Raw genomic sequence first — 13,371 nt, 5'->3', positions numbered from 1 at the left:
GGAACTACTCAGACACAGCCCTGAACAGGTTCAACCTGAACTTTGCCACTGATAAGGAAGGGGAAATGGGATTATCATATGTATTATGGTATATTTGAGGGTGTTTGCAGAGTTGAATGAAATTTGCTGTGGGGTATCAGAAGAGGCTTGTGGTATTATGCTTATCTTCAGGGAAATTCAGAGGAGGGGCCAAAGGAAGAAAGGGAAGGATGGGGAGGGGAACAAACATCAGAAAATGAAAGTGGAGAATAAAAAGGGCCAATTGCATTTAAACAGGCTGCTGGTGGCTACGCTTCTCTGGTCAAACCCTGCACCTGATCACCAAGGTCTATCCTTTCTTCTTAGTAAATCCTTTTGTTTAATACTTTTTTTGTGTGTGTGTAATTCACCCTCTGTGAGAATGTGTGCAACTGCTCCAAGGCCTAGGAGCCCACAGCTGGCTCTGCAGGTCCAGAAACCGGCAACTAGAGGGACCATTATATGTCTGTTTTCCTAGTGAATTTAACCCTGTATGCATTGTGTGTGTGTGTGTAATGTGCTATCAAGGTTCAAACTGGAGTAGCCAGTGAGTAGAAGGAGACCTGTGTCTGGAAAGCCTCAAGGCCTGAGTCAAGGCTGGGAAAGGGGCCCATGGTCCAGCCATGGGCAGAGTCAACACCTGGCAAGGCAGGTCAGCCAAAGCAGTTAGAGACTCTGCTAATATTTGAGGGATCCATGACTGTGGGGTACATGTGAGACAAGAGTGAGTGCATGTATCCATTTTGATAGCCAACACCAAGTTGGATTTGCTAGCAAATAGCAGGAAACCCGCATTCTGGGTAAGAGGGTCCAGGGACAGATATCAGGCAGGTTTAGAGGTCATGGTAGTATTCAAGAGATTGATGAATGCAGGTGTGTTGCTGAATGGGATGGTGAGGCTGCCTGTTTTCACTAGTGCACTTCAATCCTGATCAGTCTTTGCCATCCCAAATGGGACTCAAAAGTACCATCCTCCTTAACCCCTCCAGATCTTGAGGACTGGCTTTAGGGGAGAGCACAGGTGTATATATTGCTGCTGTTGCCATTTCCTTCCCTGTCTGGCTCTCCCAGGGGAAGGGGATTAGAAAGATAGTAAGAGGAGCACTTTCCCTTTCTGGAAGAGCCATAAGTGGCCAGGTGCCACTGACAGGGAAACCTTTTAATTGCTTCTTCAGCAGGGCCACCCTGATGCATGCATGAGCTTTACCTAAGGTGCCCTGCAGCACTGTACCCTCTAACAGCCTGGAGTAGCAAACTAAGGAAGCTGCCATTGCAATGCTATCACCAGAAGTTACCAGTAACCTGGGGACATAACTTAAGAGTGGGAAAAGGGAAACAATTATACACAGAGAAACTTAATCTTTCCAACTCCTAATCAGCTCCTGCTTAAGGGCAGAGACTACAACACTGCTGAGAGCCATGTACCTCACAAGGCAGTGGTGCTTTCACATGCTTTGCCTCACGACCCTTCATGCTGTTGTGGCTCCATCAGGCCTAATGAAGTTTAATCCTAGGGAAGAAGGTGCAGAAACTACGATAAGAGATCACACTTGTGGAAAGCCAGGAGTGGTAAGGTGAGAGGGGATGGTACACAGGAATCAGAGGTGGAAATGCACAAAAAAAAAAAAAAGAAGAATGGATCAGCAGGGGTGAAAACAGGATCCAGAAGCAGTTTGGGGATGACAGCTGGTGCGATGCATGGCAACAGGACAGGAGCGGTGGAACCAAACGAAGAGCTGTTGGCAGGGAAGGCTGGTGGCTCATAAAGGAAAGGGGCAGGGCAGAAGGAGTAGCCGAGACGGGTGTGGGAAAGAGCAGGGGCAAGAGGGACCAAATGAATGCAGGAGAGTGACACGCTAAGGAACTGTCATTAGAGAATCAGAGGACCCTTCTAGAGGCAGATGGCAGCTGAGGAACAAAGGCAACGAGTGAGAAATGAAAAGCAGGCTCAAACCAGGTAAGGACAGTGTGAAAGGCTAGAAAGCCATGAAGGACAAAAGTCGTTAGTACAGAATAATAGAATCATTTAGGTTGGAAAAGACCTTTAAGATCATCAAGTCCAACCGTTAACCTAGCACTACCAAGTCCACCACTAAATCATGTTCCTAAGCAACACCTACATGTCTTTTAAATACCTCCAGGGATGGTGACTCAACCACCTCTCTGGGCAGCCCGTTCCAATGCTTGAGAACCCTTTTCATACAGAAATTTTTTGTAATATCCAATGTAAACCTCCCCTGGTGCAGCTTGAGGCCATTTCCTCTTGTCCTATTGCTTGTCACTTGGGAGAAGAGACCAACACACACCTCACTGCAGCCTCCTTTCAGGTAGTTGTAGAGAGTGATAAGGTCTCCCCTCAGCCTCCTCTTCTCCAGGTTAAACAACCCCAGCTCCCTCAGCCGCTCCTCATAAGACTTGCGCTCTAGACCCTTCGCCAGCTTCGTTGCACTTCTTTGGACATGCTCCAGCAACTCGATGTCCTTCCTGTACTGAGGGGCCCAAACTAAACACAGTATTCAAGGTGTGGCCTCACCAGTGCCAAGTACAGGGGCACAATCGCTGCCCTGTTCCTGCTGGCCACACTATTCCCAATACCAGCCAGGATGCTGTTGGCCTTCTTGGCCACCTGGGCACACTGCTGGCTCATGTTCAGACGGCTGTCAACCAACGTCCCCAGGTCCTTCTCCACCAGGCAGCTTTCCAGCCACCCTGCCCCAAGCCTGTAGCGTTGCATGGGGTTGTTGTGACCCAAGTGCAGGACCTGGTACTTGGCCTTGTTAAACCTTGTACAATTGGCCTTGGTCCATCAATCCAGCCTGTCCAGGTCCCTCTGCAGAGCCTTCCTACCCTCAAGCAGATCAACACTCCCGCTCAACTTGGTACACTTGATCCCCTCATCCAGTTCATTAAGTTATTAAACAGAACTGTCCCCACTGTGCTCTGGGGAACACCCCTTGTGACCGGCTGCCACCTGGATTTAAGTCAGATCACCACTAGTATTTGGGCCCAGCCATCCAGCCAGTTTTTTACCCAGTGACGAGTCTGCCCATTCAAGCCATGAGCAGCCAGTTTCTCCAGGGGAATGCTGTGGGAGACAGTGTCAAAGGCTTTACTTAAGTCTAGGTAGTCAACATCCACAGGCTTCCACTCATCCACCAAGCAGGTCACCTTGTCAGAGAAGGACATCAGGTTAGTCAAACAGGGCCTGCTTTTCAAAGTGAAGAGACAAGCCAAATCAAGCCTTTTTTTTTTTTTTCCCAATACATAAGCAGATAGAGAGAATCATGAAGTTTATGAAGAAAATTAACAGGAACCTAAAATAACCACCAAAACCTCAGGCTGGCAGAGGCCAGAGCAACAGAGGGATTATCCTGAGGGTATAGTGATGAGATTGCAAGCCCATCTTCTGGCAGTTGAAACTGAAAACAGGACAGAAAAGAGCTGAGATATGCAGGGCAATGACTGGGGCATGGCCTGAGGTTTAGCTAACATGAGAAACTACTGGACAGGACACAAGAAATGGATGAACATAAAAACCAGAGTGAGAAGCTGGAAGAAGTTGCTGAGAGCACAGTGAGGAAGGTCTGGCTTTTCAGGTAGTTAAGAGGGAGGTTATGTGGGAGGTGGCTGGGCTTCACAGAGGCTTCAGGGGATGGTGTTGGGACCTTTTGGGTGATGAAATCTTGCAAGGCAAACAGGGCCAAGGTAACTGTATCAGTGATACCTTGTGGGGCTGAGATGGCCCAGGTAAGAGCATCAAAAATATGGTTTATGCATCAGGTAGCGATTGTCAAGCTGGAGCAGTCAGTGAGCAGGAAGAGATCCTCACCTGGAAAGACTTGGTGTCTAAGCCAGTGGCTGGGTAACATATCCAAGGTCCAGGAATATTAAACAGACTTAGAGCCCACACTGATATTCAAGCAGCACATGGGGGTGCTTGCAAATGTAAAGCAGAATTGTGTTTTCCCTAGTGAATGTCAATCCTGATCAAACAGAAGGGAGGAGCAAAACTGGGCTGTCCCTATTCTTGTTCATGCAAGTGCTGTTGGTGTTTATGAGGCTATGATAAAGGCGTTGCTCTTTGGGTGCCTGTGTGACCAAACATTTCAGTTTCATGTTTGTGCATGCCTCTCCTGAATGCACGCTCAGCCTTGCTACTGTCCAGACCTGTAGGCAGGGACAGCAGCAGCTGCATCTATCAACCCAGATGGAGAAACCTCCTGGGTCTGAGAATACACAGGGCTGGCTTTCAGTAATCAGGAAAGAGGAAGCCCCAGATCCCAGAGTCCACTGGGTTGAGCGGCTCTCATAGCATCCTTAACACAGTTCAGCTAAAGAAGTGATGCTTACAGTATTAAGTACAAAACAACTTTCACTAAAGTATCCTCTAGGTAGCAAAGAAAAAAGACTTGTGCAAGACCAGTCAAACTTTAGTTTTCCACAGTAAACTGAATTCCTTTAAAAATGGGACATGAGAGAGATGTGGAAGGAATAACAATAACATGCTGTGCTCTGGCATGGTACACTCCAGCAGCATGGTATTAAAAAGTATTTGAGCACATTTAAGACTCTGAGTAGGAAAACGTAACTGTCAGACTGCCGATGAAGCTACGAAAGACATACCTCCAGAAGAAACCTCATTTCAAAATCCATTGACAGATGCTGTAAGAAATGTTGATATGTAGCCTAATTAATGTAGACTGAACAAATTGTGCTACGGACACGTATATGTTTATTACAAGCCACTCGGTGAAGGCTGCTGGAGGGAACTAGAAAGCAACACAGTCCTGGATTAGAATATACAAGCACAGGCTTCCCTGAAAACAGGAAACAGCAAGACAGGGAAAAGTATTTTGTTTAATTTTCCTGTATACTGTCTCTAAAGAAGTGACACACCTTCTGAAGCGTACATGCAAGTACAAGATGTTGCTAGGCTGAATAGTCTTGTAGAAATGAAACCTCTGAAAGAATAAGGGTTTTGCTCAGAGACAGGGAAATGATAAATATCATGGTGAGGTATTTTCTTTGCCCACAGACAATGTGATTTATGGTATAAGATCTGTTTACCCTAAACGACTGGGCTCTAAATGAATAATTTTGAAAAGGCTATTTCAGCTGTTGGGTAGTCCTGTCTTAGTTCAAGGGAAGAAGAAAGACGGGCTCTGTGCCTAATACAAACACGCTGAAGTCAGTCACGGTTAACATGACAGACAGCAGTTAAAAGGCTGTGGCAGAATTTCATGACTCCCAGCCAGCACGTTGGCTGTCCTCTCTTATGGAGACAGGGACAGCTTGGATGTATGTGGAAGTCTATAGGCTGAGGTGGAAGTTAATTTAGCCTGGCACCTATTGTTTTTGACTTCCAATAGCAACTTTTACACATTTCATCACTTAAGGACTCCAAAGGATCTGCCAGGGGATACAAACCGAGTTTGGGGGCAAAGACACTGGAAGTTCACTAATCTTTTCAAGGAGTGTTTGAGCTCACTCACAGGAAAACAGCATAGGCCTCTGAATTCCAACGGCACAAACTTTTTTTTCATACGGGTGTCAATGCGTTTACAAGAGGTACCTGGAAAAACCTCAGGGTAACCTCATCCCCTGTAGTGCTCCACAGACTTATATACGGTTTCACACAGAAGACTCGCACAGCCAAAAGTGACAACCCTTTCAACAGTTAAAATAGCACAGCTCTGCCTCTCATGCGGTTACACTAGTGTGTAAGTGCTCCGGAAGGGTCTGCCTTTTCATGCAGGAGAGGCTCATGCCAACACGCTGCAACACATAAATAAAGAGCACTGTTTTAACTACTAGCATAAAAAAGTGACATTACTTTTATGAACAGAAGCAGAGTACATACGAGAGAGCAACACAAAGGTCACTTAAAAGATGACTCACTCCCAAAGTTTGACAACTGGAAGTATAAACATGGAACCAGTGTGTTCTATCTCTAGGTTTGAAACTGCCTGCTTGCACATGACTTTTCCTTATGTTGTGTCCTTCATGCTATCAGTGACTTAAAAATTCAACATAACTTGACAGTAGAAGCTAAAAGGCAACCTGAACTGAAAAAAAATGGAGCCAATTTCCTCTGTTAAACTTAAAACATTAAACCTGATTTTTTTGTTCATCTCAAACTGAATCATCCCCTAAAATGTCTAGTTATCAGTTCAGAGTAATGATTTGTTTGAAAAAGATTTTTTTTAAACCAGACGTACTCATCTTAGAGACGGCCTGTACCCAGCGAGGCCTGCAGAGCAGCATCATATGGCTGGAATCTCCCCTCTTTTTCCATCTGTTCCTTCCCCCAGGACCAGAGGATGTAACTCAAGCTCTTGCTCCTGCTCACAACACCCGGGTTTCACTAACAAGGATCAGTTCAGCCTGAGGATTTCTTGCAGCTTAACTAAGGTGAGCTCTAGCTAAGCTGCTTGTAGAAGGGCAGAGACCTCTCAACAAGGATGGAGACCTTGCTCTTCTTGCTGCTTAAGGTGCCCGACTTATCCCTGGCTGTCCCGCCCCACAGTCCGGTTGTGCTCCTCGCTGTACAGCATCTGCTTTTCTTTCTCTCTGAGCTTGTCTGAGCTGAGATACGGATTTGTTGCAGAAGCCGAAAAGCCACCCGGACGATCAGCTCGATGTCCAGCTCCCTGGCACGCTGCCGGCACCAATTCAGCCTCCAGCACAACTCGCTGTTGAAACCTCCCCCCCCCAGTCCCCTCGGCTTCACCTGCCAAACTCGGGGCTTTGCTCGGCGGCGGAGCGGTACCGGCAGGTGTAGAACAACGACCCGCGCCCCTTGTAACCGGCGGGAGGCGGGGATGGGGCTGCCCGGGGCTCTCCCCAGAAGCCCGCCGCGACGGGCCACCGGCCGGGCCCCACCGCGCCGGGCTCCGGCGGCTCCCGCCGGTCCCCCCCACACGTCCCCCGATCCCACCCGCGGTGCCCCGCCGGCTCCGCGCCAGGGGCCGCCGGGAGGAGGGGAGCGGAGGGGGGACCCCCGCAGCGCACTCACCTGCCCGGGCCCGCGGCCCGCCGGGCGCTGCCATGCTGCCGCCGCCACCGCGCCGCTCCGCCCGCCCCGGCGTGAGGCGGCCCCGGGAGCCGAGCTCCGCCCCGGCCCGCCCCGGCCCGGCCCGGCGGGGAGCGCGGGGCCAGCCGGGGCTCGTAGTTTCTCCCCCGGCCGCGGGCGACGAGGGGCGCGGCCGCGCTGAGGCACTACGTTCCCCGGCGTGCAGCGGGACGGGGCTTATAAGCGGCTGGCGGCGAGCGCGCTTCAGTCAGTCAGTCAGTCCGCTAGTCGGTCCGTCCGCCCGGCAGAACAATGCCTTCGCCGCCGGGGCCGGGCAGCCGCGGCTGAGGTGCGGCGGGAGCAGCCGGGCAGCGGACGCGCTCGCCGGCCACCGCCGCTCCCAGCGGAGGGGCGGGCGGGCGGGTGGGTCGGTGGGTGCGGGCGCGGGCACGCCGCGAGCATGTGGATACCCACGGAGCACGAGAAGTACGGCGTGGGTGAGTGAGTGAGGGGTAACGGGGCAGCGCGGGGGGACGGGTGAGCGCGGAGCGGCGCTGCCGTGTGGGGAGCGCATCCCGCAGGGGCCGGCGTGAGCTCGTCCCGTCTCCCGCGGGAGCGGGGACAGTGCCGCGCCTGTGCGAGCGGCCGCGTCGCCCTCTGTGCGCGGTGAGGGCTGGGGTCCCGCCGGGGCGGAGCAGGGGGGAAGCGGTCCCTTCCTGTCCCCAGGGCCGTAACAAAGGGCGGCCGATGCCCGAAGCGCGGCTCCGGCGCCTCCCGTCGCTGCCCGAGGATGGGGCCGGTCCCCCGCCTCCGAGGCGGGCGTTCGGCTTATCCCCGCCGGCGCTGGGTGGAAAGGCTAGTGTTTCGCGGGGAACAAAGCAGCCTTAAAAAATACAGGCTGGGAGCGGGGACCCGGTGGGGAGACGGTCTCGGGCGGCGGCGGCGCCCCGGGGAGGAGCCGGGAGCAGGAGCGGGGCCGCGGGCATTGTTCCCGCGTCGGGGGTTTTGTGGCTGCTTCGTTGGAAACCAGACAAAGTGCCGCTTTGGGAGTCGCGCTTCCTTGCCTATTTTTTTCAACTCTGCCCGGTGCAGGGCTCTGAAGCCCGTTGATTTGACTTACGGAGTGGTCAGGAAGGCTCAATGCCGTGGCGTGGGTTTTTTTATTGTTTGTTTGTTTTTGACACCACCTATAATATCCGCCAACACTCGGTGAGCTCTGGTGGCTGGTCCCGGACAATAGCCCCCCTCTGGCAGAGATGCAGCCCAAGCGTGGTGCAGACCTCCTAGCGTAGCAAGCAGCTTCCCGCCGCGTTTGAGCGCGGAGTTGTGCGTGTCGCGGAGGAAGCCGCGGGAGCGCGGAGCCCTCCTTTGTTTTTGCGTGTGCGTGTAGCAGCGCCCCGGCGAGCCACGATCGCGGGAGCCGGCCCGGCGCCGTGCCGCTCCGTCCCAGCCGGAGCTGGTCCCAGGTGCTGCCGCCCTCCGAACGGTAAATTATCAGAGATCATCGACTGGGATTTATTTTCTTGACTTCTTTATTTGCCAGGTCACAGCTGGGTTGCGAGGTATTGATTAGTCCTGCCACCCGCCTTTCTTTACGAGGAGGGGCAGAGGCTTAAAAACCACTCTGGGACTCCCTGGAATGGCATGCTGGATATTAGCAGTCAAGTATTTCAAGCTGTAGCCCTCCTCTCAGCCTATTTGGTTTTTTTTATTTATTTATTTTTGAGCACAGTATGCTATTTCACAACTGAAGCATTTTTTTTTCCTGATTTATGAGCTAAAGATCACTCTGGAGCATCTTTCCTAATAGTGAAAACAAGCAGCCAAACACTGTTCCCCTTATTTAAATAACTACCCCCTGTTTGCTAAACATTTAAGTGATATCCCTTAAATAAGATTTTCTATGTTTAGTAAACCTTTTCAGGTGGATCACTGTCCAGCTCTTCCTCACCTACCAGGGCTGGTGTCACTGAAATCTTATGTGTGCTAAAGAGACAGTTGTGATTTCTCAATAGTGGGCTTCCTTTGGATCAACCAGAAAATGTAGTTCATTACAAAGATCCTCTTTATTTGTCCAAATATAATATAGTCACAAAAAGATGCTTATTCTTATTTAAATTCATTCCATGGTTTTCTGTGATTTGCTTTCCAAAGGCTATTCAAGATAGTAACAAAAAGCTACTGTTCAGTTTGGGTCCTCTATACCCCTAGGATGGGGGTGATACTGTAGTTCATGTGACCATTGCAAAATGTTGAAATGCTAACCTAAAGTAATTTAATTCTTCTCTTGGACCGTGTTTTATGCTATGTGCTCACTCACCTGCGTGATGAGTGCTGTCTGCAAAAATCTTCACACCCAGTTATTGTATAAGAGATAGTGCTTTATAGCAATGGTGAGGGAGGCAGGAGAAAAGAGTTGTATCTTGCCATATAATTCTTTAGACTTCATGTAAAGTTAATTTCATAGCTCAAACTTACATTTTGCACCACAGACCTGCTTATATATTTTCTTTTTTAGTGATGGGATTATTATGTTTCCAAACACTTTTTTTTTTTTTTTAAATTTGGATGTATTTATCTGCCCTGGTAAAATGGGTGCTTTATAAAACCCCTTCGAGAATCCCGATTAGTTGTACCAAGCATATGTATCCTTTGTATAAAGAGCTCAGGGCTTTCATCAACATCAGACCTCATCTGCATTTTCAATCTGAATTTTGCAGCACATGCTGTGTGCTGCACATTTCTACTGTGACATGCCAAAATGGATGAATAACCAGGCAACAGCCACCTGGTTGCACTGAAGGGTTGCTGGTAACCAGGTGGCTGTTGCTCACTTGCACAGCCTGACTGATTCCCACTTTGAGGGGTAGTTAATACAAGTAATGATCATCATCATCAAATTTTTGAACTTCTGCCTGCTAGCCACTGATAATATCTAATTGTTTTTTACTGAGCAGGTTGCTTTACCATTTGAGTTCACTTACTAGTAGGCAGACACACTGCCAGTACCCTTCCTAGCAGATAGACATAATGAAGAACATTGTTACACTTATGTGGCACCCTTTGTACTGCAGTTACGTGTTTTTATAGAAAATATATATGTGAAACTATATATAGAATCTAAAGAAAGGCTGTCAATTTTGTCAGTTAGGTATTATCCCTCAGGATGCTAAAGGTGGAATAAGCATTGGAGTATTTCTGGTTCTGAGAAAGTTGGCTTTGTCTGGGTTTGGATATCTTTATTTTCTGAACAGAAGGGTAAACTTCTGTATTCCACTTTGAAATTCCATAAGTTTTGAATCATCCCTTCAGCTGTTGTGTCAAACTAGTGACAGCATCGCACAAAGGATCTGGTGGTCAGTTATGTGGAGTATTTAGCACAAAGTATGCTGATGTAAGGGTAGGAGAGGTAAGATTTTTGCTGTTAATAGTATCTAAATCTGGTAGATGTCAAATGGATTTGGCTTACAGAAATGCTGTGCGCTGTTCTATGTGAATTTAGAACCTAACAGAATGGTATTGTTTAGAACAATAACCAAACCCTTTGTTAAAACGAGTCATTTAAGACTGCACAGCTGTGGATGCTCTGCAGGCAGCAAACTGGTAAGCATAGCTTTCAAAGGTGACTCTTACTGGTTGGTGCAAACTAGAAAGTTTTAGCTGTAAAAAAATAAATCACAGGACTACATTATTATCGTGTAGCTGATGTTTGGAGTGAAGATACAAGTTCTGTTAGCCTAAATAAAAGATCAGTTTTATTCTTTTTGTCTCACCAGATCTGCAGATTTACCTGTATCTAAGGATGTGGTTATGCTTCCTGGGACATAGGTGATTCACCTTTTTCTACTGAGCGCAAAGCTTCTCAGCATTTCTCAGGAAGGCATTTTTTGGATTAGGATGGAAAGAGTAACTAAGGAGAATAATTAAAAACAGTTGCCGAACGCATCATCTAATTTATAAGCAGAATGGTATTCTAGATCCTGAAGTTATTCTGTACAGCAAGATGTACCAATTTAACTCAGACAAGTTTAAATAGTGCTTGGTATTTTTAGTGTGGTTAAGCCATCAGTCTGGCTTCCCAAAGGGGGGATAAAGTGTGGCCATCTCTTATTTTATAGATGGAGAAACGGAAGGATCAAATGACTTTGTATTGTAAGCTGAGGCTTATAGGAAGAAAAAGACAAGGGTGTATTAGTTGATCACAGGAGCAGTATTGACTAGCCTGTAGACAAAAGCCAAATCAATTGGCTTGTGCCTTGTTCTTCTGAGTTGCATCCAGACTAGTCTTGCTACCAGTCCTCTTGAAAGATAGTAAAGACATCTTTATCTTCATGCTGTTTTTTTTTTTTTTACTATAAGCTAACTTTACAGTAAACGAGCTTGGTTTGTTTAGCTCAACAACAAGAAGACAGACTATTGTGTGGTTAATGTCACATTATATCTCTGTCAATAACTGTGCCAGACTTCTAATATAATGTGTTTTGTTTAACACAAACACTTCATCAGCTTCTCTTCACCCATCCCCAAATGGTACCAACAAAGCCTTCAATCCTATTTCTTCTACTCTCTGATGCTGATCTTGCTTCATGTTTCTCTGGGGAATTCAGTTTGTATTTTTGCTTTACACTAATATGACCACTAATAACTGTCTATATACAAAAGTTCTGTTGAGCTCCCTTAAAACTTTTTAGGGCTGAGGCAGGGCAAAACATAGTGCATTTTGGGGCTCATGAACCCCATTTGGCTAATGAACAGTTGGGGGATGACCTTTGTTTTCTTTTTACAGCCTGTGTCTTTTTGTGGGGCTGCTCCCATGCAGGTCGGTGCATGGGGCACTGAGCTGGTGGGATACCAGTGCTCCCTTTACTTCACTGGAGTGATGGGAGCCCGTTTTCATTTTATGAAATGCTCCCTACCTATAGCGAACACTCTAGCTATGTGAGATGAAAAATGTGTGGGTCTGTTATAGCAAGATTTTTGAAACATGACACATTGTCATGGAGACTTTTACATCAGTTTAGAATGTCAGTCAGATAAAGATGGTCTTCAATATAAGCAGTAACTTTCACTATCTTTCAAAAATGGAATTATCTCAACTCCCAGCTTTTGGACAAAAAAATCAGTGACTGTATTCTGCTGGAGAGCAGAATATGATGGTTGAGATTTCTAAGTCGTTTTGGTCAAAGTCTAGTTTGATGAAGTGGTGGCATTGCCTTTAAAATAAGACGAAATCAAGATTTAAAAAAACTAGATTTTTGGAGGCAGCTGTTAAAAGAAGTGTCTTTAGTATAGACGTGATGTTTTGAATGTCTTTATAATCTCCTAAAGACAACCCAGAGCTGGTTCTTTCATTAAGACCTTACATAGTACCCTTCAGAGATCATACCATCTTTCCTATTCACTACATATCTGGAGCTACTGGGGAGGAGTTTTGAAGGCTGATGTTACTTCATGGTTAGCGGTATACTGATGAGACTGTTTCTTTCTTCCTTTTTTACTCTATTGAGGTTTTTTGCCACCGTCCTCAGCATTGGACTTGTGTGGCTACTAGCTGGGTCAGATGTAGCCAAAAGATGATGCAACAATGCTGAATTAAATAGCATAAGGAGTGAAGGTGAGAATGTGGCCTCCCTGCTGGAAGGGACAATGCTTTTTTTTTTTTTTTTTTTTAAATCTAGCATAGGCTAAAGTAACCTGTGATTGCTTCTGGGAGCTCAGACAGCACATGATGAAGTCACTAACTTCTTTGTCAAGGAAGCTATAATTGGTTATATTATTCCTGCCATGCAGATATCAACAACTTTTTGCACTGCTGCAAGAGTGTCTGACACATCTCTCTGCTTCCTGAACTTGCAGCCCAGAAAAGAAACTTCAAATAGGGTTTCAAGTTTACAGCCTGGTTCAAGGTGAACATCTTATCTACCACATCCCATAGTTTCCAGTTCATTTCTGAGTGTAATTCACCATGTAGGTTTTGGTCTATAAAGTTCTCCATAATTTGAGTCTTGGGATCAGGGAAGATCCTGAGGAGAACATTTTGACTGCTTGGATCATTTGTGGCACTTGAATGTATTCAGCAACTGAGACAAGGCACTTTAGCAGAGAGTTTGCACCCCTGGGAGATGTGTTGCTTCATTTCTTTAGTTTTGAGAGACTTGGAATGTGTGGGTGTCTTTTGGTGTTTTTTTTTTTTCTACTGGATTTGTAGTAGATTCTGTGAAGGTACAGTGGAACAAACTAGGTAACCCCTCAAAGTCCTTTCAAGCCTGTCTTTGGTTCTGCTGCAGAAAGGTTGAAATGCAAAGGCTTTGCTTCACTTTCAGTCTGGAATTTCTTTTGTT

The 13,371-nt window shown here is 47.2% G+C and overlaps 2 protein-coding genes across 8 annotated transcripts in view; one reads left to right on the top strand and one right to left on the bottom strand.

The window, feature by feature from the left end:
- Window positions 1-7,280, bottom strand: part of ZNF277 (zinc finger protein 277) — an 82,585-nt gene extending 75,305 nt beyond the window's left edge. For 3 of the 4 annotated variants that reach the window (XR_012658586.1, XM_075081066.1, XM_075081065.1), the window contains exon 1: window positions 7,034-7,155. Coding sequence is in view for 3 of the 4 variants with exons in the window: in XM_075081066.1 (XP_074937167.1) it covers window positions 7,034-7,067 (34 nt within the window). In the remaining variant the exon portion in view is untranslated. Of the gene's footprint in view, window positions 1-7,033 lie in introns of all 4 variants that reach the window. The other variant, XM_075081067.1, reaches the window with a different exon arrangement.
- The window catches only part of DOCK4 (dedicator of cytokinesis 4), a 255,013-nt gene continuing 248,874 nt past the window's right edge, over window positions 7,233-13,371 (top strand). For 3 of the 4 annotated variants that reach the window (XM_075081063.1, XM_075081061.1, XM_075081062.1), the window contains exon 1: window positions 7,427-7,527. In XM_075081063.1, the coding sequence (XP_074937164.1) occupies window positions 7,491-7,527 (37 nt within the window). In that variant the 5' untranslated portion in view covers window positions 7,427-7,490. Of the gene's footprint in view, window positions 7,528-13,371 lie in introns of all 4 variants that reach the window. The other variant, XM_075081064.1, reaches the window with a different exon arrangement.

The sequence above is a fragment of the Phalacrocorax aristotelis genome, chromosome 1 (genome assembly GCF_949628215.1).
Source record: "Phalacrocorax aristotelis chromosome 1, bGulAri2.1, whole genome shotgun sequence".
Lineage (NCBI taxonomy): Eukaryota > Metazoa > Chordata > Aves > Suliformes > Phalacrocoracidae > Phalacrocorax > Phalacrocorax aristotelis.
Note: the sequence above shows the minus strand (reverse complement) of the source record. Positions and strands in the feature narration are given on the sequence as shown.